Source organism: Cryptosporidium andersoni (assembly GCF_001865355.1).
Source record: "Cryptosporidium andersoni isolate 30847 chromosome Unknown contig_31, whole genome shotgun sequence".
Classification (NCBI taxonomy): domain Eukaryota; phylum Apicomplexa; class Conoidasida; order Eucoccidiorida; family Cryptosporidiidae; genus Cryptosporidium; species Cryptosporidium andersoni.
In genome coordinates this window covers 65,048-85,452 of record NW_027122823.1, presented here as the reverse complement: position 1 = coordinate 85,452, position 20,405 = coordinate 65,048, and the positions used below count along the sequence as shown (strand labels likewise).

The following is a 20,405-nucleotide window of genomic DNA, read 5'->3' as shown; positions in this document are numbered from 1 at the left end:
CCCACATACTCCTAATGAAGAAAAAAGAGATAGGAAAAAAAATTACATATTTAAAATAAAAATCTATAATAAAAAATACAAATATAGAAGTAAAAACTGTTCATATCTACGAATTTACATTCAGGTACAGCAATTCAGCAATTTTTGAGACAGGATTATAGAAAACTACAATTAACCATGCTTTAATGCAACAAAAATCATTTCTCTTAAAACTATATAGAAATTAAACTATATTTTCAATGCATAAGCCTTAAGAAGATACTCTCTTTACTATCTGTTACAATGAAATTACAATATTACAGCTTCTGTGGGGACACTCATACCGCCTAATCACGGGTTGCAGATTCTGGGTATTGGTAAGTTTATGCGATTCAACCTATTTCAAACCTATGAAAATTTACAGTATTATTGAAATTTTGTGATTATACCATTATCCAAAATTATCCATGTACTTTGATACCATTGAGGTATTATATATTAGTTGTCACGTCGATTCCACAAGTTGTCAATGTCAGACTTTGTACTAAGCCCGGAATCATACAATTCTTGCCATTCAATACTATGTGAGTCTTCACAGGAATCAAATATAGATACGTTACAAGATACTCTTAATGAAAAGGTAAGTCCAAACTTTTCCATTTATTTGGACCTGTACTAATATGATATATTCTAGATATTCCTTATTGACATGTACTCTACAAATATATGGTTTAGTAGCCAGAATAACGAAACGAAAATACTAAATATCAGAGAAAGAAGCATGGATTCTAGTGGTACTCTAGCAGGATGGGAACCTATCTCTTCAGTCTTAAATTCGGAAGACAAAATTAATAAAATACTTGAGATTAGTGACTCGACAATTCCATCAATAAAACTAGCAGATATTATTAAACAAAAGTTACACCTATCTGAATCTAGATCTAGTTCACAAAGTGATTATGGAACTCCAAAAGATATAATTATAGACGAAGATGCTAACTTCCTCAGTGAGTTAGTAGAGGAGCTTACAAAGTGTTCTTTCCTTCCAGAAGTCAGTGAATCCTTAACTCAGGAGGAAATAGATGGAATTAAGGATATACTAAGCCAAGAATATCCAATTTAAATTTAATAGAGATATTTCAATATAATGATCAATCTTTGTAAATATTTATTGAGCAGCTGTTGGACCTATTACTAATATAGTTATAGGCACTAAATACCTTACCAATATATTGATATGAATAGTAGATTATATAAAATCACAATTGTTTTCAAAGTAGCTGAGATATTATGTTATTTGCTTTGAGGAGTCTTTCATTGCTTTTAGTAGATGTATGCCGCTAGCGGTATGAAAGATAGTAAACTCTAATAGGTATCGGGAGTGATATAAGAGACACTGGGAAGAGGTTTGAGGAAGCTGAAAAACATTTCTGAGTACTAAAAAGTGCTCATTGGTGTACTAATAAAAGTTTAATATGCTTAATTTATGACTAACTCCGGACTTTGTGAGGATCTATATAATTCAACCGGCAATGGTAGGATTGGTGACGTAAGACATTATAAAAGAAACAACATGTTGCAAAACTCCCGTAATTCTCTAATATATTGTGAAAAAGATAGAAACCGGAAGTATAATGCTTTAAGAAATAATGTACAGATTAGACATAGAAATGTAAACATATATAGTAATCAAAAAGATAGACAAAACCTTTATACCTGTGATCATATACAAATACTTGAAGAACCAGCTCAATATTTTGAGGGGAAATACAACTCATCAGAAATTACCACATATAGGAGAGATACTGATATGCAGCTGAAGAGACGCAGGATGGGTCAAAATAGAGATCATTTTTACTCGAATAACAGGAAATATGACTTTTCAAATTCAGATGATTATCTAACTCACTACACTATAACACCCGATAAGTATGGTTATCAAGAGTCACAAGAGAACTTTTTAATAAAAGGATGTGAGAGTAATAGGTATCATTTTGTAGATGGTAATCATCGGTATATTTATAACAGAGGTTACTATGACAACATAGAAAATAAGGCACACTATGACAGTTTTAACTCATCCGAAACTTCTTCTGTAAACATAAAAAAGGATAAAAAAAGATATGATATTAAGGCAAGTAATTTTAATGAAGATGATGATACAGATCACTTTGTATGGCATGTTGGACAATATTTGACACCAAGGTATCGAGTTATTGGACTAGCCGGAGAAGGCACATTTGGTCGTGTTTTTGAATGTGAAGATTTAAAAAGAAAAAGAAAAGTGGCGATAAAAGTAGTACGGAATGTACAACGTTACACTGAGGCTGCAAAGATAGAAGCTGAAATATTACGTGATATAGCTCTTCATGATGAATTTGGTACATCTTATTGTGTAATACTTCACAATGCATTTCTATATAATAATCATCATATGTGTCTGGTTTTTGAAAAACTTGGTCCAAGTCTATATGATTTCCTTGGTGGAAATTGTGCAAGAGGATTTTTACTTGCAGATATACAAAGTATAGCTGAACAAATGTTATGGGCTTTGGCATTTCTTAGGAAAATGAAACTGACACATACTGACTTGAAATTAGAGAATATATTATTGGTTGAAAGTGGTTATATATGGGTTAATGCACCTAGGCATCCAGGCTCTCTAATTAGGAGACCAATTAGATCTGAAATACGTTTAATAGATTTTGGTTCTGCAACATATGATGATGATTATCACGGAAGTATTATCAATACAAGACAATATAGAGCACCTGAAGTTATACTAGATATTGGATGGGATATGTCTAGTGATATGTGGAGCTTTGGATGTATATTAATGGAACTATATACTGGTGTTTTATTATTTAAAACACATGAACATTTAGAACACCTAGCAATGATGGAAGAAATTATTGGACCTTTTCCTCAATATATGTTTCATACAGCATATATGGGGACTGCAGGCAAGAAATATGTTGTGAAAACTTCTTGCAATCAATGGAAACAATCTAAACCATCGAGTTATAGAAAGGGGAAGAGATCTGACTACTTCAAACAAAGTACCATTCCAACAAATTATACAGAGTCTTGTGACTATGAATATCAATTATACTGGGAAGAGAGTCATATAAATCCTAGCTCATTTGCAAGAGTACAAAGATGCCAACCTATTGAAGATTATATACACCCCAAACATAAAGTATTTGCATCATTCGTTCGTTATATATTAAATTTAGATCCTAAACTACGACCGACCCCTGAAATGGCCCTAAAACACGAATTTTTCAAAACTCAATTCGAAGAGGAGATCTGATAAGTAGTGATATCTGCATTTATGAAACCTCTAGCGTAGGATAACTCTAATTAACACTTTAGTAGAGTTTTTTTATATATCATTTTTCTTTATTTTTCATCCCTAACAATAGTAAGGCGGGTCAGTCTATATTTAGGTAGAAATATTAGAGAGAAATTCTTTTAAACCTATTGGATAGCTTTAAATTTACTTCTAAGAACTCGGTATTTTGTTACGTCTATAAAGTTAACTATAGCTCCGTAATGTCTCAGAAGTACTATGATAAATTAAGCAAGGGTAATGGGATATCTAATAAGCAATTCACATCAGGAATAGGATTAAGCCTACTACAAAAAATGGGATGGACTGAGTAAGTTAAACCCTCTATTTTCCTCAAGTATTTATTAAGTGATTTATATTTATTTAAAAAGAGGAAGAGGTTTAGGTAAGGATGAAGTAGGTATAGTAGAATGTATTCAAATAAAGAAGAAACATGATAACTTAGGGGTAAGCCAACAGGAAATGAAAGAAAAAAGATTGATTAAACTCTTTTATTCTTAACATCATAAAAGTCACTTTTTTTCAAACTATTGATGTTTTGTCTGATATGTCATTAACTATGTAGATTGGTGCTAAAGATATAAAGTCAGATGTGTCTGATTGGTCTGAATGGTGGAAAGAAACATATAATAGTGTTGCACAGAAATTATCACATTTAAGTTCTCATGAGTCAATATCTGGATCTGAATCTAACAGTGATACAGGTGAAGGATATAGAACTACAAAAAGTCCTCGATACACTAAGATATCTCATTATCAGATACTTCAGTCTCAAATGAAGAAAAAAGAGAATAAAAAGAGGAGAGAGAAAAAAGAGGACAGACCAAAAGAAGATATTGATTTTAAAAAAGTATCTAAAAAAAAAAGAGTTCAAAGAAGGAATCTAAGGATTCTTAACTAAGAAGTTAAATAGCTTCCCATATGTAGATTATTTAGGAAAATAGAATATTTATATACATTACTCTCAATTATCTATGAAACTACATTATTTCATATCTCACTTTTTTATTTTTTTTATTAAGGCATATAATACTTAACAGTCTGTTTTACTTTTTTTATTGTAATAAGGCGAAACTTCAACTTCTTAACCACTGTGGCGCTGATTATTCTATTAGCCTTCTGGCCTTTTATGTGTGTAAAACTGCTATAGACTTATTCTAATTTCCTTTACAGAAGTTATAAATACCCACTAATATTAATACTATATTATAAATTACCTAAATTATATAATGAATAATAAGCTTTTAGATTTTAATGAAGATCCCTTTGATGTAGATTCATTCCAAGAAAATTTTACCTCGGCTCCTAGCATGACTCAAGCTGATACCAACTTAAATATAATAGATGGATTAGACAATAAACTTGAACAGAATATGGATATACATTCAATGAATGTTAGTGGGAAGAATAATTATAGTGAAGATTTAAGTTATGTTGCTAATGAATTTCTATATAACAAGTTAGAGGAAATTAAAACAAACATGGAGATAAGTTTAAAGTCGAAATTTACTCATCAATCAAAACAACTTTATGTATTAGAAAATAGAATTGAAAATATTGAAAGGAAACTAGATGAATTTATTAATTTATTTCAGAACAGACTAAAATATTCTGTTCAACAGGCACAATCACGTTTAGGATTTAACAATAATAAAGGAAATCAATTATTCAGTAATAATGTAAAAAACTTATCACTAAAGTCTCAAACTTCTGTAATAGGTGTAAATGATGAACTTATAAATAATAGAAAAAATGAAGAAATTATTAAGATAAACCAAAGGGAAACTGAAAAACGTACTGAAATTGATAGATTAAGAAAAATAGAAATAGAAAGAAAACGAAAAGAAGAAGAAGAAAGAAGAAAAATTGAGGAAGAAAGATGTAGACAAATTGAGGAATTTGAAAAAAAATCCAAATTAGATCAAAAGAGGAAAGAAATAATGAATTCTTTATTTACAACCACTAATAGTAATAATGCAACAAAAGAGAAAAAACCAAGTTTATTTGGAGATGATTCTGGAAATAAACTTAGAAATTCTTTATTTGATGATTAAGTTTTAGTAATAAGTGTTTATCTTATATTTTGTTAGTTTTACTTGACTAATACTTTTAACTATACATGCATCATTTTTAAATAAAACTGTATAAAGATATAAATAATAAAAGATAAAAGAATACAATGATTCCTTTATAATATATATATATATTTACTAAAATGAATTTCATCATCTTTATTTATAAATATCTAACTTCTTATATAATTTCAAATATTATACTTATTATTTTAAATATTTATATAATTCCAAATTTGATTCAATAAATATTGCATTACTATTTGTAATATTATGAATTCATTAGTATGATGCTAATATTTATGGAAAATACTAATGTACTATAGTACAAATATATTTTTAAAATGTAGTATAAATATATTTAATATTTTTTTCTACAAACCAATATCTATTAGATCTTTATTCTATTTTATCTTTATACCTGCAAATAATGTTAAATTTTTTCTCGAATCTATTAATTAAATTATATATAATTTAAATATGTCTTATTTATTAAGATAAATATTAATAAGTAATTTTTTATCAGTATTATAGTCTTATATATTTAAGACAATAAGAAGTTACACGTTCTACTTTTTATAACTATTCTCGAAAATTTACGTCTTCAAAATTGTACTCATTTATTTCTAAGTACCCTGTTACTTGATAGAGGTGCTGTAGTTGACATATAATGAAGCAACTTATAAACTAATCTTTTATAATGTATAATTAAAGTTCAAATATCAAAATGAATTACTTCCTTAAAGCATTCTTATAAACTCTATTCAACTAATCCTTGCATCATCTCAATATTTTATTATAAACATTATCTATAAGAGTATATTTAAAAATAAGAATCAGTTTTAATTATAAAATTGAGGATAATTTTATGAATATAGGGTTATAAACTTCTCTGATTTAAAGTTTGAAGTTTGGTCATCTCAGATTACCATGGAAGACTTTAAGTTAATCATAATATTAAAGTTTAAAATATGAACTACGAATCAAATATATAATAAATTATATATTTAAAGAAAAAATATTTAGTATATATAATGGAATATTGTACTTTGATATCAATACAAATATCCCAGAATCTTATATTAACCACTTCTAGTTATTAAATAATGATTTGCAACTGTAACTTGATTGAGGTTAATAGTTTGGAAGAATCTAGATTTATATTAAATACATATGATTCATTATAGCAACGAATTGTCTAGTTATTTCAATTCACATATATTATTGTATAAAATAATAATTTGAGGAAATAAACATAGATGTTTAAGTTTTAGATATTCTATTCCAATCTAAATGTTTGTAACCTATTTGCACTCTTTAACTTAGTTATTATAACTTGTGTAAATATAAAAATTGACCTTAATAGATTATTAGATTATACATATCTTAATTCAAGTATAAGCATAGATCTTAGAATCTGTACACTTAATTACATTTAACCAGTGAAAAGAAAAAACCTTTTTGAAAACATTTTAGAACCTAAAAAAATTTACATATAGAAATATAGCGACAAACTTGATAGAATTATTATAGCTGAGCTTAACATCATTAATAATGATGCAGCTACTGGAGGAATGACAACACGTGGATAAAGTATACCAGCTGCTAAAGGTATTGCTACAATATTAAATACAAGTGCCCAAGTTAAATTACTTCTTATTATTTTGTGCGTCTCCCTACATATTTAGTATCAAAAGTTGGTTATAAATCCTTTTAAGAGAAATATCTGCATTATATTACTTACCTTGCTAGCTTTAAAAGAAATAAAAGACCATATTGATAGTTTGATAATATTACTATATCAGCACTTGAAAAATCACTTAGACCCTCCTTGCCTAATAAAATACCGATATCAGCTGCGAGTAAACCTGCTGAGTCATTAATTCCATCACCAACCATCATAACAGGATTGTGACTTCTTTTTTTCATGGTAACTCTTTTTGCTGTATCACCGCATGTAATCTCAAAGCTTGAGGTATTTATATATGAACTTGTTTCAAATCTCTTAGTATTACTATTAAAGGAATAATTATCACAGTTGTTATTAACTTCTTCATATGATTGTTTTACCTTATTCATTATGTGAGCAACTCTAGGATCTAGCTTAAGGTCTTCTACCAAGCGCAACTTATCTCCTGGTAATGCATGACTCATTACTCTTTCTATATCAATCCCAACCTAAAAACAGAATTTAATAAATTAAAATGTAAAAGATATTTGTATTAAAGCTTAAATCCAACAAGTAAGTCTTTCAGAGCTTTAGCTCTGCCTATGGTACTCATTTCTAGATCTTATAAAATCTAATGTATTTTTGACTGCTCTCTTTGAATAGTAAATTATATCACAAAATCAAGAAATAAGTAGCTAGAATTATCAATATTATAGGATATTTACTATCTTTGTTTTATAGAAATTTATATGAATGTTGTATTACTACTTTTTTTTTCTTGAGTTTTTAAGCTATCTAGTATAGAAATATCAAAAACTTACCTTTAATGCAATTGCTTCTGCTGTACACTTTGAGTCTCCCGTACAAAGCCAAATGTTATCGCTAATCTTATTATTAATATAGTTTATACATTCTATAGAACCATTCATATGCTCATCCAACAAAGCAACAGATCCTATTAATACTAATTTGTCTTTATTACTATATAGATCATCAACTGGACAGAAAGGTTCACTATATCCTTCATCAATGAATATATATACAACTGTTGCACCTTGGTTGGCCCAAAAATCATACCAATTCTCTAAATTAGCATAAGATTTCTCAGTTACCATGCAATCTGAATTAGTATCTGCACCTTTAATAGTTGCTTTAACTATTGGATAATTAGAAAGTGTTGTGCTGTAATTATTTGTAAGTATTAGTTTGACATTTTCAACGATAGAAACGATTCCTCTTCCGGGGAAGTATTTGTACCACTTTGGTTGAGTAAAGTTAGCCAATTTATCACGATTTTTATCTAGAAGTATACTTGCTGCATATGAGCGTAATGCATTACCAATCGGATGGCTACTATTGTACTCTGCGCTTCCAATCAGCCACCATAACATTTGGTAACACTCAGTATCTGTGGTATATTTTGGATATTTATGATTTACTTTTTTAGGAATAAAGTATATATCAGATTGAGGAAGTGTATTTGATTTCTCTGTAATGTTAAACCCTTCAATTTTTTGTATGATTTCACTTAGGTAACAATTTACTGTACAGGATATTACCTGAGCCTTGCCATTTGTAAGTGTCCCAGTTTTATCAAAAACAATAGATTTAATTTTTAATATTGAATCAAATATATGAGGTGATTGTACCAGTATATCATTATTTAATGCTTTTATAGTCGATATTAATGTTACAATCGGAATTGTAATTCCAATTGCACAAGGGCAAGAAATAGCCATAACAGAAAGTGCAAAGTGCATTCCAAACATAATTTTCGATCCTATTGGAAATTTTTTAAATATACTGATGTATTCATCACGTAGATCTATACGATCTAAAGTTATCATATATGTAGGATCAACTATATCATAATATGCCAGAGTAAACCACACTATGAAACAGCACAAAGCAAATAAAAAGACTGATGGAACAAAATATAATGCTAATTTATCAATTGATGATGGTAATGGTACATAATTTTCTTTGGCATTTCTTTTTAGTGCTTCAATTTTACCTAAAGTACTTTCTGTACCTATAGATCTAACGTGTAGTATAATTTTTCCTTGAATAATTTTACTTCCTGCTAAAACTGAATTTCCATATAGTTTTTCAATAGACCTCGATTCTCCTGTAACTACTGACTCATTGACTATTACTGCATCAACTGACAAGTTTATTCCATCATAAGGAATAATATCATTTTCTGAAAGCAGAATAATATCTCCCAGTTCAACTAACTGAACATCTACCATATTGTTAAAATTTAGCTGATCATTCTGATAAAGAACATTAATATCACTCATATAGGCTTCTGTGGAGTATGAAGATTTCTCTATCGAACAAAGAAAATTTGTGAAGTAATTTTTGTATACAGATTCATAGATCATAGTATTCAAATCCAAAATATTCACCATTTGTGGAGTACTAACACTCTCTGTATTATTCAAAATTTTATATACTAATAGTTTTGCACGGATCTCCAAAATTTTTCCAAATAAGCTGATTGTAGTAAGCAAACAAGCTGTATCTAGAAAATGTGGAAATTTCTCGGTAGATTGGTTTGTTTTAAGCTCAGAGTGTGACATATCATTATTTATACTTGAATAATCGTAGTATTTACTATAAATAGTTACCATTATAATATATAGGGCCATTATTACTGAGTATAAAAAGGAAGTATTCATACTTATAGATATTAATACTTCCATTGAAGGTACTCCAGTAATAATGCACTGAAACGCTTTTTTATTAAAAGTATGTCCACATATATAAACTACTGGAGTAACAAGAAACATAATAAATAAATAATTCCAAGGTATACCTGGTACCATTGATATAGATGAAAGAGAATCAATCGATGAAATAGATAAGGTACGAATTATTGTATTTAAAATATCTGTATTGTTGAGCCAACTAATCGAAATTACAATGATTGATATGAATAGAGAAATGGAAAAATTTCTAAAATAGTACCATAGTCGTTTATTTAGTTTACTTCTTAAGTGTTCATATTCATTGTTTATACTATTAGAAGGTAGGATAGTGTAGTGTATAAACTTCACTATCATATCATTAAAATATATATCTTCAGATTTATTTAACCTAAGTATATTATTGATATATACAAGTAAATCTTTTCCACTAAGGAAGTATGGGTTATATGATATAAATATACTGAATGATATAAAATTAGAGTAACTTACATGATCTTTTTCAGTTTTCTGCTCACTCACTGTAAAATCATATATCCCAAACAGATCATATAAATAAGATGAAGTTATAGAATTTATATAATCTAGAAGTAGTTTATCTTTTGATTTTTTTGTATATTTAGATATAATCTTTGCAAATAGGGTCTTTTCAAAATTCTCTATTTTGAAGGTGTACTTCAAATTTAACTGAGATCTACAGTTCCAGTGACTCTCTTCAAATGAACCACTAAACATTACAAATGAACCACAGGACAAATTGCATTTTCTTATTATTTCATCTAGTTGTAATTCCTTGCTATTGTATAAAATTAGCATCTTAGACCATTTTTTATATGAAAAAATATTTATTATCCCTTTGCAGTTATAGAGCCGTTCAACTATATTATCAATTTCATTTTCTGTAACTATTTTTAACTTTATTATACTTATAATATTAAGATTTATTTCACTAAGTATTTGTGCATTTGGTTTAGTTAATTGAATGCTATCAAACTTAAACTTGCTACATATAACATCGATGATGGTATCATCTACTTTGTAATCAGTTCCATTGTAATTTACAAAGTGATTTGGAATTATTTGTGCTTCAAATCCAGCACTCGTTATCAATTTAAGAATTTTGTCTACTTTATGAGCCTTTGGTACTTCACTAAGCAAGATCTTCACTTTTCCCGTAAGAATATTTACTTGTGTATCTTTTATTTCTGACACTTTTAACAACAAATTACGTATTGCTGATGAGCAAGACAAGCATGTCATGCCTGTTACCTTCAAATCTAATGAGTAGTCAGTATCCATCTGTTACTTCAATTTTTTTGTTTTATTATATTATTCACTAATAGGCAAGCTTGAAAAAAAAATTTATAGGTTATTTCTAAATCTAGATATTAAATAGGACCCCCAAAAACGGTAATCACGCGTTATCTGATATCTTGATAATATTTTGCAGATGCATGCATGGTCATAAGAATACAAGATGCCAAATACATTGCATGTGTATATAAGATGCGGTATTGCAAAGTTCCCCACTGATCAGTATATGTGCAATAGGATATTTCTTGTATGGATTCACTAAATAGTTAATTATTTAGATTTGTTTTGTATTGAGATGTACAGACTTACTACATAGCTATAAATACCAAAGCTCTTGTGATATATTTTCATTACTTTTACTTTAACTATAAATGAGGTCTCTTTAGCTATTAGAAATTCATAGCGCCAAAAGTACTTAAAATTTTGTATTTTTTATTAGTACTGAATATAGTATTTTTACAAAAGCTTAGACAAACATTATAGATAATAAGAAACAAAAGTATTTCTACAAATTACAGCTTCATCCAATAGGATACTATGTACTATTGATAAATTTATAGTTTACGCAGTAAGAATGAAATGAAAAGGAATAGAGAAAATTCCGATAATACACTAGATGAAAGTAATATCTTGAAAAAAAGAGATAACAATATTGATATAGATAGTAGAAAGCAGCACACATTTTGGATCTTATCGCAAGCTCAAAAGAATTTGACATTTATAACTCGATCATTCTGCTATTTGTGTAACAGAAAGCTTAATACTTCAACTTCAAGAAATAATGGGAACTCCATTAAGAAAATAAAACTTTTGTGTACATATTGTAATCGGAGTACATGTGATAATGAGGGATGCTTACTAAATGAATGTGGAATATGTAATGTAGCAATTTGTGCACTATGTTCCACATGTACCCACAGAGACTTAATAATATGCCCTAATTGCTAAGCTGTATATTTGCAGTATTATATACTCCTTTCCTATATTATTGACTAATTAGCCTATATATTTATGTGTGGCCTTTTATCAAAAATAATTTTGTAGTGTATTGTCCCATATATCCTTAAGGGAAGTAAGTCTTGAATCAACTTATTGTCAGTACAATTCCCCAGTAGTGCGAGAGGTTTCTTAAGTTTCTCCACCTATAGGATAATTCAACAACAGATGTGCTAAATTAACAATATTTTTTGTCAATTTTGGCTTACCTTTCCTTGTAGTTTATGAAAACCAACATGTATTTCGAAGCAGTTATTATTAGTAAATGTATACTCTAACCATGAACTGTGAGCTTGTGTAGCCATTTTTTTGATATTAAAGTAATCTACGACTTTCCCTACTATATTGCCATCTAGTTTTTGTGTATATATGCTAGATTCTAAAGTACCATCTTTATTTAGTCTAGATACTGAAAGTGAACCTTGGAATTCCAATAAAAATAGCTCATGTCCATTATTGGATAAGGAATCATCTTTATGAAAAACTACAGGGACAGATAAAACCTTATTTTCAATTTCATTCATGATTAAGCTAGATACTACCAGTACTTTATTACTAAATTGGAATTAATTATATTGGAGGTAGAAACAGTAATTTGCAAAAGTACCGCGAAGTGAGTGTATGCAACATTTACATAAAGTCCCAAGAGGCTGTTATACAGTTTTGTACATGAACCTAGACTTTTCTAAACTAATAGTAAACTTTAGTCATTTACAATTGAGTATGTACTATATAAATAACTAATAAATAGTTTCCTATACAAATCCCAAGTTCTAAAATATTCCAATCTGCCTTGTAATAGGTTCCTAGATACAAGTAGCAAAGTACCTGGCTTTCAGATATCAATTATAAGTAGTAATATTAAGGCATACAATTCTAAGAAAGTATTTGTATATTTAATTTGTATTACTTCAACATGAAACCTCTTGAGGTATTATCCACATTATTTGATTTTTCATATTACAAAATATAAGATCATCAATCAGAGTGCCTCAAACTAATACTGGAGGTCCATTTTTAGAAGAATGACTAGGACTTGAAGATAGAGGAAGACGAGAGGAACGATTCTTCTTAATTGGAGTTGAAGAAGATGGTCCAACTATGGAAGATAAAAATATATCTTCTGTATCAATTTTATCAGAAAATATACCATGTAAATCTTTTGGTGGTGGACCAAACATTGTTTCCATTGCATTAGCTTCAAAAGATACACCGATAGATGCTGAGTTTATTACTGGTGAATATTGAATATTAGGAGAAACTAATTTTACTCCAATATGAGTACCCCTCAACTTATTTTCAAGACTAGATACATCTGACAACTCAAGATTGTTGCTTTTCTTGTTGGTTAGCAGAACAGAGTCACTTAGTTGTATAGTTGTCCCATTTAAATTTACATCTTGCTTTTTAATATTGGCAATATCTGCATTTGAGTCAGGTAATATTATCCTAAGTAGCTGAGAAGTACCCTTAATAATACGATATTCAACAAATTTCTGAAATAATTGGAAATCTACAATTGACTTTTCTGAAGCTAGATAATCAGCAAAATCTCTCGGGGGTGTACCTGGTGGAGTACCGCCAGTCCTCCCACATAATCCACCAATTCTTTGATTTGCAGTTGGACTTTCTTTGCCTCCTAATGCTGAATGCCGTTTCCTTATCGATATATCACGTGTCAGTTGTCTAATACCTTCTGCTAGTGTTAGTGGCATTGGGCTAACATCACTACTATTACTAGTACTACCTCCTTTAGTCATAAGGTCACTCCTTAATCTGGACCAGTCACTACTATCCCAGTAACCTTTCCACCCCCAATCATAAAATGCAAATACTAACTTAAGTCTACAAATACCTGCTGGTGTAGTTGTTGTGTGAGGTGTGGAACGATCTAACAAGCACATTAGGCGCAAAAAGTTTTTTTTATCAATGAAGGGAACTCCCATGATTATTGAACATAGATCATTACGCTGAAGTGAACTAAAACCACCGCGATTTGAATAGCAGCTTAATCCAGTAACCTTTAGTAGTTCCATTAATTGAAAATTAGACATGAGAATTTGTTTATTATTCTTTTTAATGTCAACTTCACAATGTGATATAAATAGATCTACTACTGCATTAACCTTAGAAATATCCCACTTAACCTCTCTCCATACCTGAAAGACAATGTATATGGAGATAAAATGATATTCGTGTAATATAACCACTAAACATATATCATCCTGTTATATATCCACTTACCTGTTCAAATTCAGCAGGAGATATGATTAGTAAAGGGTATGTGACAGTACCAACTCTAGTCGAAAGAGTAGATGATTGGCTTCTACTAATATTGGTCATTTATAATAAAGCCATATAAATATGCAGTATAACTTCAAATATTGCAGGGTTACGGGACATAAAGCTTTATATCAGTTCTCTTACCCTTATCATTTCTTGTGGGCTTTTAGGTGGGGTTTGTGTATTTGAGGCGGGTTAAAGCATTTTCAAATTTTCATGCGGCAGACGGTAATGCATCCCTTTACTCCTTTTATATCATTTTGTAATTTGATACCTCTATGTCGATTTCTATGACTTTAATTCTGATTCTGTGCAGCACTAGTTTTTTGGACTATTCTTTCTGTTAGCTTTTAGTAGTAAAATTTAGGTACTTCTTGTGTGAATGTTTATGCATGTGAGCTATTGAACAAACTGTGTACATACGTCTATAGTGTGCTTAGGATTATGATCATACACCCTATGTACAGCTTTTTGGTATTTCGAGATTTATCTGTAAAATTAGTTCTATGATATTTATCAATATTTTACGAGATGAAAATCTTATTAAACGCCGCTTTAATTGTTGCTTTGATAGCTTGTAATTTACTTGACTTCTCACCAAATAGTGACCTTATGTGCTTAAATAACCGAATGGGTTATTCCTTTAGTCATATAAGGAAACATCGCAGCAAGAAGAGAAGGCATAGAAGAAGAAATAGGAAACCAAGAACTAAAGTGAATGATAATTCATAAAGACATGAGGCTGTTACGAGTAGATAATATTGTATATAATCCTAATATTGCCTTTTTTGATAATACAAACTACTTGCAATTATTGAGATATTGGGAAATAAGGTATTTTGTCTATTGGTAGCTATACTACTTTATAGAATAATATATTACAGTTATCTAAAGCTTATATTCAATTACGAATTCTGTATGATATAGCATACCTGTCAAAACTTAGAAAGTGCATAAATAATTTGATCAAGCAAATTACTCCTTGTTAAATACATTAGCATATATATATATATTATTACGGCTATTTTGGCTATTCTACTTTAGAAAAACAAAACTGACAAAGTTTCTAATTCCTTAAATATTTGATAGGAAAACTCATTACTTTAGTAGAATAATTCACAATCTACTCAGGTCCTTTTAAATAAGTCTTTTACTCAGTGTTACTTACTATTTCACCTGCAAATATACTGTCTATGATGTCAACTATCGCACATTCGGAAATTAAAGTAAACCCTTTTGGACAGACAGCTTGTGGAATTGTCTCAATAATAGATATACAATGAGAGCGGTCTGTAGGCCCAAATGCATGTCCATAAAGCTTACTATAATTGAATATCTGGTGTATATGGTATGTTGAGTCTATTTTTTCATACCCTCCTGTATAGTAACTAAAGTTTTCATCAGGGCTCTCATACCTGAATCTGCTATCTGAAATTGCGGGTTTTCTTATATCTCCATACATATTAAAGTAACTGGTTGGACCAGAATAAAAAGCAAACAAATGAGGGAAATGCTTGTAGTAGATATATCTATTAATACTAGAATATAGAATTTGATTCCTTTCTATTAAGTTTTGGTCTAGATAATAATATTTTACTGATACAGGCCAACTGGCAAATTGAGTTACTGTGCCTTTTTCTATCATTACTTCAGGTGTTTTTGATACTGAAGATATATCTAAATCATTTCTCATAAATTAATATAACTCTTGTTTTTCAAGAAAGTCAGAAGATTGCAAACTAATATTGCATAAACCTTTAAGTGTAGAATTATCCTGTGGAACTTGTGACGATTGCTGAGTTAGTGCATATAAAACTGATCCTTCATAATCCGTTTTATTTACCTTGTCAAATAAAGAAGAATTACACTTGTTTAAAATAAGACTTTTATTTTTTTCTTCTATAAAGTGAGTTATTTGGCTACTATTTTGGCTGTTTATTTGAATATTACAATTTCCATATACTGCAAACTGATCAACTGCACTTTCTGGTTGTGTATATTTCCCAATGTTGTCTGACTTTATATTCTCATTTATATGATCCATACTCATTAAGCTTGATGTGTGATTCACAAATGCTTGGAAAGTAGGGTCATTCTCAATTGTAAGGTAATATTCCATATTTTTAGCTAAACCTATATGAGGAAGTGGATGAATTGGAATATTTGTCAAAAAAAAGTGTTGGAGCCCAATGCTTGTTTTAAAAATACTATCAAGCAATGTCCACTGATACCTCTCTGTAGTGCTCCAAACTAGCTTTCTCTTTCCATTCCTGTAATCCTCCGGAAGTACTGGTAAGTGGAATGGGTAGTACAGAGACCTTTTCTCCATAATCTTTGGTAATCTTGTTGAGTTTTCAATAGAAGTAGCTTGCTGGACTTCGCCTAAATAAGATATACTTTTACTTTCTTCATTGGGCAGAGGCTTTTGTATCACAATTTTGTTGTCTGCACTGCTATTGTTTAAATGACTTACCAAGTTTTCCATATATATACTATCTCTATTTGTTTCAAAGTCAATTTTTTTTATAATTCTATCCATGTTACTCAGAATATTGTTTTTGTTACTTGCTTCAGTAATAGCCAAATCAGTAGCTTCATTCAATATTTTGGGATATTTCTCTTCTTGTATGACTTCTATATATTTAATAGTACTATTTTCTAGGTTTACTAGATTATCAAAATTTGCTATACTTTTCACAACAGATGAAGTATTTTTATATAGAGGATTATACAAAGTATTTGATCTCCCATAAGTTAAAATGCTTGAATTATTCGCATTTAGTATTGAGTTATCACTAAGCATCGTATTATTGTACCTACTGATACCTCTCTGATAGTTTATTATGTCGAGTAATGTATTATTATCAAGCTTCCGGGAAGTTTCAAGCCAAGTTCCTCTATTTGATTTATATCTTTCATATAATTCTTGAGTAGGACAAATTAATGATGGTACTTCTTTTTTTTGTACTTCACATGAGTAGTTAGAAATATTGACATGTTGCTGAAATGGTATTGGATTAACTTCTTGATGCACTATTTTTGGATCTACTACAATTAATCCACTTCTCAAGAGTCTCCCAGAACACTTTATTGTCCTCGGGAAAAATTTTCTAAATTTACAAATAGCTCTTCCTGAATCCATAGGGTTAGTAGTATCTCCATCTAGAATTTTGGGGAATTCAATGTGGTATCCAGCTGGACATTTAACTATACTAGGTTCTACATTTACCCATGATTTTTCACTGGCAATATCTAAATAGTGATATTCAGGAATGCATTGGGTTAAACCTGAATGTTTTCTTACATTACAACTTGCGATTGTTCTATTAATAATATTTCCTGTAATTAAGTTAGATAACTCAATCTTTAGGTAACCACACCATTTACTGGGAGTTAAATGAAGAAAATTTGGGTATTCATACAATGGGCTTGTTGTATACTCAGATACACAAACTCCATCAGTTAGTATCCCTTGCTAATTAATACAATAGTAAAATATTGTTAAAGTTAAGGATATATACAAGTATTCAATATATTACAAAGAATAGCTACCAAATTAAAGATGTCTATAATATTACACCATAAATTCTGTAGCAGTACTTTACTAAGACTCACCTCACAATATATTTTTGCTAGTACGGTAATACTAGATATACACACTTTTTCATTTCTCAGTGCATACTTTTTTTGAACAACACTCCTTATTTTTTTTATCAGTATTTTTATACCCTAAACGATTATCTGAGCTCTCAATTACAACTTCCTCTAATATATACCCTGGCTTACACTTTGCTATTTTCTCTTGGACTTGTATTCGTGAGCAAATGAATGTGTTATACTTCTTATTCCACTGTACTAGCTCTGCTCTCGAGTCTTTGCAGAGTAAATTGGGGATTTCTACAAATTTTGGTATTGAATTCTGAATAACTTCATCTCTACTTGCTAAAGGGCTACTCCTAATAGTGTTTATCACCACCTCTCTTATTTCCTGCTCATTCTGATAAGTATTCCATACAGTGAGTGTAATATTGTTTACTAATTTTATATAAAAATTACTAATATATAGATTAGTCCAGTACTTTTGTACATTACGGATTGAAGTTGTATAGTAAGCTTACCGATATACAAATGACATGTAAATTTTCAGTATTGCAGGAGGTTTCATGGGTAACATTACTAGTAATTTGGGATATTATAAGTTCATTAAGAAATGCGATAAGTATAAGGGTATAAAAACTTTTCCCAAGCTTAAAACCTTCCATTAACCACTTCTAATACAGGCAAGACCTACATATGCACGAGCTGAAAGTTATAATAGCATTCGGGATGTGGCGCAACATTGGTTCTTTGCTTGGTGGAGTAAAATATATTTAACTCTAAAGAGGTATGCTTAGATTGGGAGATCTACAAAGGTTAGACGAGTATGAAGGTGACAAAAACTATCTGGAGACTGACAAAATTCAGATAGAGCAGATTAAAAGTTTTTATATTGGACAGAAGAAAAGGAGTAAGGCATTAGAAAGTAGACATAAACGAATTTTCCAATTCGAATGGGATACAAGTGAAGATACCTTGAAAAATGAATCTAATATATTGTATAAAAACCGCTTAGAACCTAATGTGGCAAAGGTCATGAGAATTGAAGGTAACCAACCTAGCAATACTGAAGTTAGTGATACTCACTGGAGTTACAAGAAACGAGGAGAGATGACAGCAAGAGACTGGAGGATTTTTCAAGAAGATCACTCAATTAGTACTAGAGGAAGTAATATACCAGATCCAATTCGTAATTGGAGTGAATGTGAGGATATTGGGATTCCAACTGAACTTTTAAGCAGTATTAAACATGATAAACCTACAAGCATACAGATGCAGTGCATACCAATAGGTATTCAAATGCGTGATTTAATAGGAATTGCGGAAACAGGAAGTGGAAAGACTTTGGCATTTTTGCTTCCTCTACTCTCATATGTTTATAAGTTACCTTTACTAAACTTTGATACTGCTCAGGATGGTCCATATGGCTTGATACTGGCACCTGCGAGGGAATTAGCACTGCAAATAGAATTAGAAGCCCAAAAGTTATTGAAGAAAGACATTGGGATTAGAACTTTGTCAATTGTTGGCGGAAGAAGTGTAGAGAAGCAAGCATTTGAACTACGCAGGGGTGTAGAAATTATAATTGCAACACCTGGAAGAATGCGAGACTGTCTCGAGAAATCACTAACAGTATTGACACAATGCAATTACGTAATACTAGATGAGGCCGATCGGATGGTTGATATGGGGTTTGAAGATTGCCTCAATTATATATTGGATCAAATACCCACGAACTACGAGAGAGGTAGTGAAGAAGGGAATACTAAGATATTGAAAAATAGATATGGATACAGAAATCACAGAATTACTCAAATGTTTAGTGCTACAATGCAAAGTGAAGTAGAGAAAATTGCTAGGAAGTACTTGAAATTTCCATTGTACGTAACTATTGGAGATATAGGCTCAGGAAAAAAGTCAATACAGCAGATATTAAACTTTATATCAGAAAATAAAAAACAAAGTACTTTAATTAATGTACTAAATAATTATGAATATGCTATACCCCCTATAATAATATTTGTTAATCAGAAAAAGACTGTAGATATAGTATGCAGGAGTATTGCCTCAAATGGGTTCAAGGTTATTGGCCTTCATGGAGGGAAGATACAAGAACAAAGAGAAAATAATTTGAATTTATTTAGAAATGGGATATATGATATTTTAGTTGCAACTGATGTTGCTGGGAGAGGGATTGACATTGCAAATGTAAACTTAGTTATAAATTATGATGTCCCCTCAACAATTGACACGTATACGCATAGAATAGGACGTACTGGGCGAGCTGGAAAGTCTGGGGTAGCAATTTCATTTGTTACACAGCAAGATTCAAATTTATTCTCTGAACTCAAAAGAATTCTCATTTCTACAAACAACATTGTACCTGCTGAACTTAACAACATATAATCTGAACCTTGAGTAATAATCTAGAA

General features: G+C 30.1%; 10 protein-coding genes across 10 annotated transcripts; 6 read left to right on the top strand and 4 right to left on the bottom strand.

Annotated features, from left to right (window-relative positions):
* Window positions 1-508: 508 nt before the first annotated feature.
* On the top strand, window positions 509-1,102 carry cand_009100 (uncharacterized protein; the record flags this gene model as incomplete). Its single annotated transcript, XM_067211150.1, has 2 exons — window positions 509-619; window positions 674-1,102. 2 exons carry the CDS (start codon window positions 509-511, stop codon window positions 1,100-1,102), a joined length of 540 nt encoding a protein of 179 aa, XP_067069265.1.
* A 363-nt stretch (window positions 1,103-1,465) lies between these two features.
* On the top strand, window positions 1,466-3,292 carry cand_009090 (protein kinase domain-containing protein; the record flags this gene model as incomplete). The annotated part of the gene is made up of 1 exon (XM_067211149.1): window positions 1,466-3,292. The coding sequence occupies one exon, from the start codon at window positions 1,466-1,468 to the stop codon at window positions 3,290-3,292; it is 1,827 nt and encodes a 608-aa protein (XP_067069264.1).
* Window positions 3,293-3,534: 242 nt separating this feature from the next.
* Window positions 3,535-4,232, top strand: cand_009080 (G-patch domain-containing protein; the record flags this gene model as incomplete). The annotated part of the gene is made up of 3 exons (XM_067211148.1): window positions 3,535-3,641; window positions 3,703-3,778; window positions 3,897-4,232. The coding sequence occupies 3 exons, from the start codon at window positions 3,535-3,537 to the stop codon at window positions 4,230-4,232; spliced, it is 519 nt and encodes a 172-aa protein (XP_067069263.1).
* Window positions 4,233-4,560: 328 nt separating this feature from the next.
* cand_009070 (uncharacterized protein) lies at window positions 4,561-5,385 on the top strand (the record flags this gene model as incomplete). The annotated part of the gene is made up of 1 exon (XM_067211147.1): window positions 4,561-5,385. The coding sequence occupies one exon, from the start codon at window positions 4,561-4,563 to the stop codon at window positions 5,383-5,385; it is 825 nt and encodes a 274-aa protein (XP_067069262.1).
* A 1,507-nt stretch (window positions 5,386-6,892) lies between these two features.
* On the bottom strand, window positions 6,893-11,082 carry cand_009060 (E1-E2 ATPase family protein; the record flags this gene model as incomplete). The annotated part of the gene is made up of 3 exons (XM_067211146.1): window positions 6,893-7,079; window positions 7,148-7,581; window positions 7,894-11,082. 3 exons carry the CDS (start codon window positions 11,080-11,082, stop codon window positions 6,893-6,895), a joined length of 3,810 nt encoding a protein of 1,269 aa, XP_067069261.1.
* A 594-nt stretch (window positions 11,083-11,676) lies between these two features.
* Window positions 11,677-12,045, top strand: cand_009050 (uncharacterized protein; the record flags this gene model as incomplete). The annotated part of the gene is made up of 1 exon (XM_067211145.1): window positions 11,677-12,045. The coding sequence occupies one exon, from the start codon at window positions 11,677-11,679 to the stop codon at window positions 12,043-12,045; it is 369 nt and encodes a 122-aa protein (XP_067069260.1).
* Window positions 12,046-12,098: 53 nt separating this feature from the next.
* On the bottom strand, window positions 12,099-12,617 carry cand_009040 (uncharacterized protein; the record flags this gene model as incomplete). Its single annotated transcript, XM_067211144.1, has 2 exons — window positions 12,099-12,239; window positions 12,303-12,617. 2 exons carry the CDS (start codon window positions 12,615-12,617, stop codon window positions 12,099-12,101), a joined length of 456 nt encoding a protein of 151 aa, XP_067069259.1.
* Window positions 12,618-13,085: 468 nt separating this feature from the next.
* On the bottom strand, window positions 13,086-14,436 carry cand_009030 (uncharacterized protein; the record flags this gene model as incomplete). The annotated part of the gene is made up of 2 exons (XM_067211143.1): window positions 13,086-14,252; window positions 14,338-14,436. 2 exons carry the CDS (start codon window positions 14,434-14,436, stop codon window positions 13,086-13,088), a joined length of 1,266 nt encoding a protein of 421 aa, XP_067069258.1.
* A 1,636-nt stretch (window positions 14,437-16,072) lies between these two features.
* On the bottom strand, window positions 16,073-18,550 carry cand_009020 (uncharacterized protein; the record flags this gene model as incomplete). The annotated part of the gene is made up of 4 exons (XM_067211142.1): window positions 16,073-17,851; window positions 17,992-18,076; window positions 18,105-18,431; window positions 18,495-18,550. 4 exons carry the CDS (start codon window positions 18,548-18,550, stop codon window positions 16,073-16,075), a joined length of 2,247 nt encoding a protein of 748 aa, XP_067069257.1.
* Window positions 18,551-18,762: 212 nt separating this feature from the next.
* cand_009010 (DEAD DEAH box helicase family protein) lies at window positions 18,763-20,379 on the top strand (the record flags this gene model as incomplete). The annotated part of the gene is made up of 1 exon (XM_067211141.1): window positions 18,763-20,379. The coding sequence occupies one exon, from the start codon at window positions 18,763-18,765 to the stop codon at window positions 20,377-20,379; it is 1,617 nt and encodes a 538-aa protein (XP_067069256.1).
* Between the last annotated feature and the right edge of the window lie 26 nt (window positions 20,380-20,405).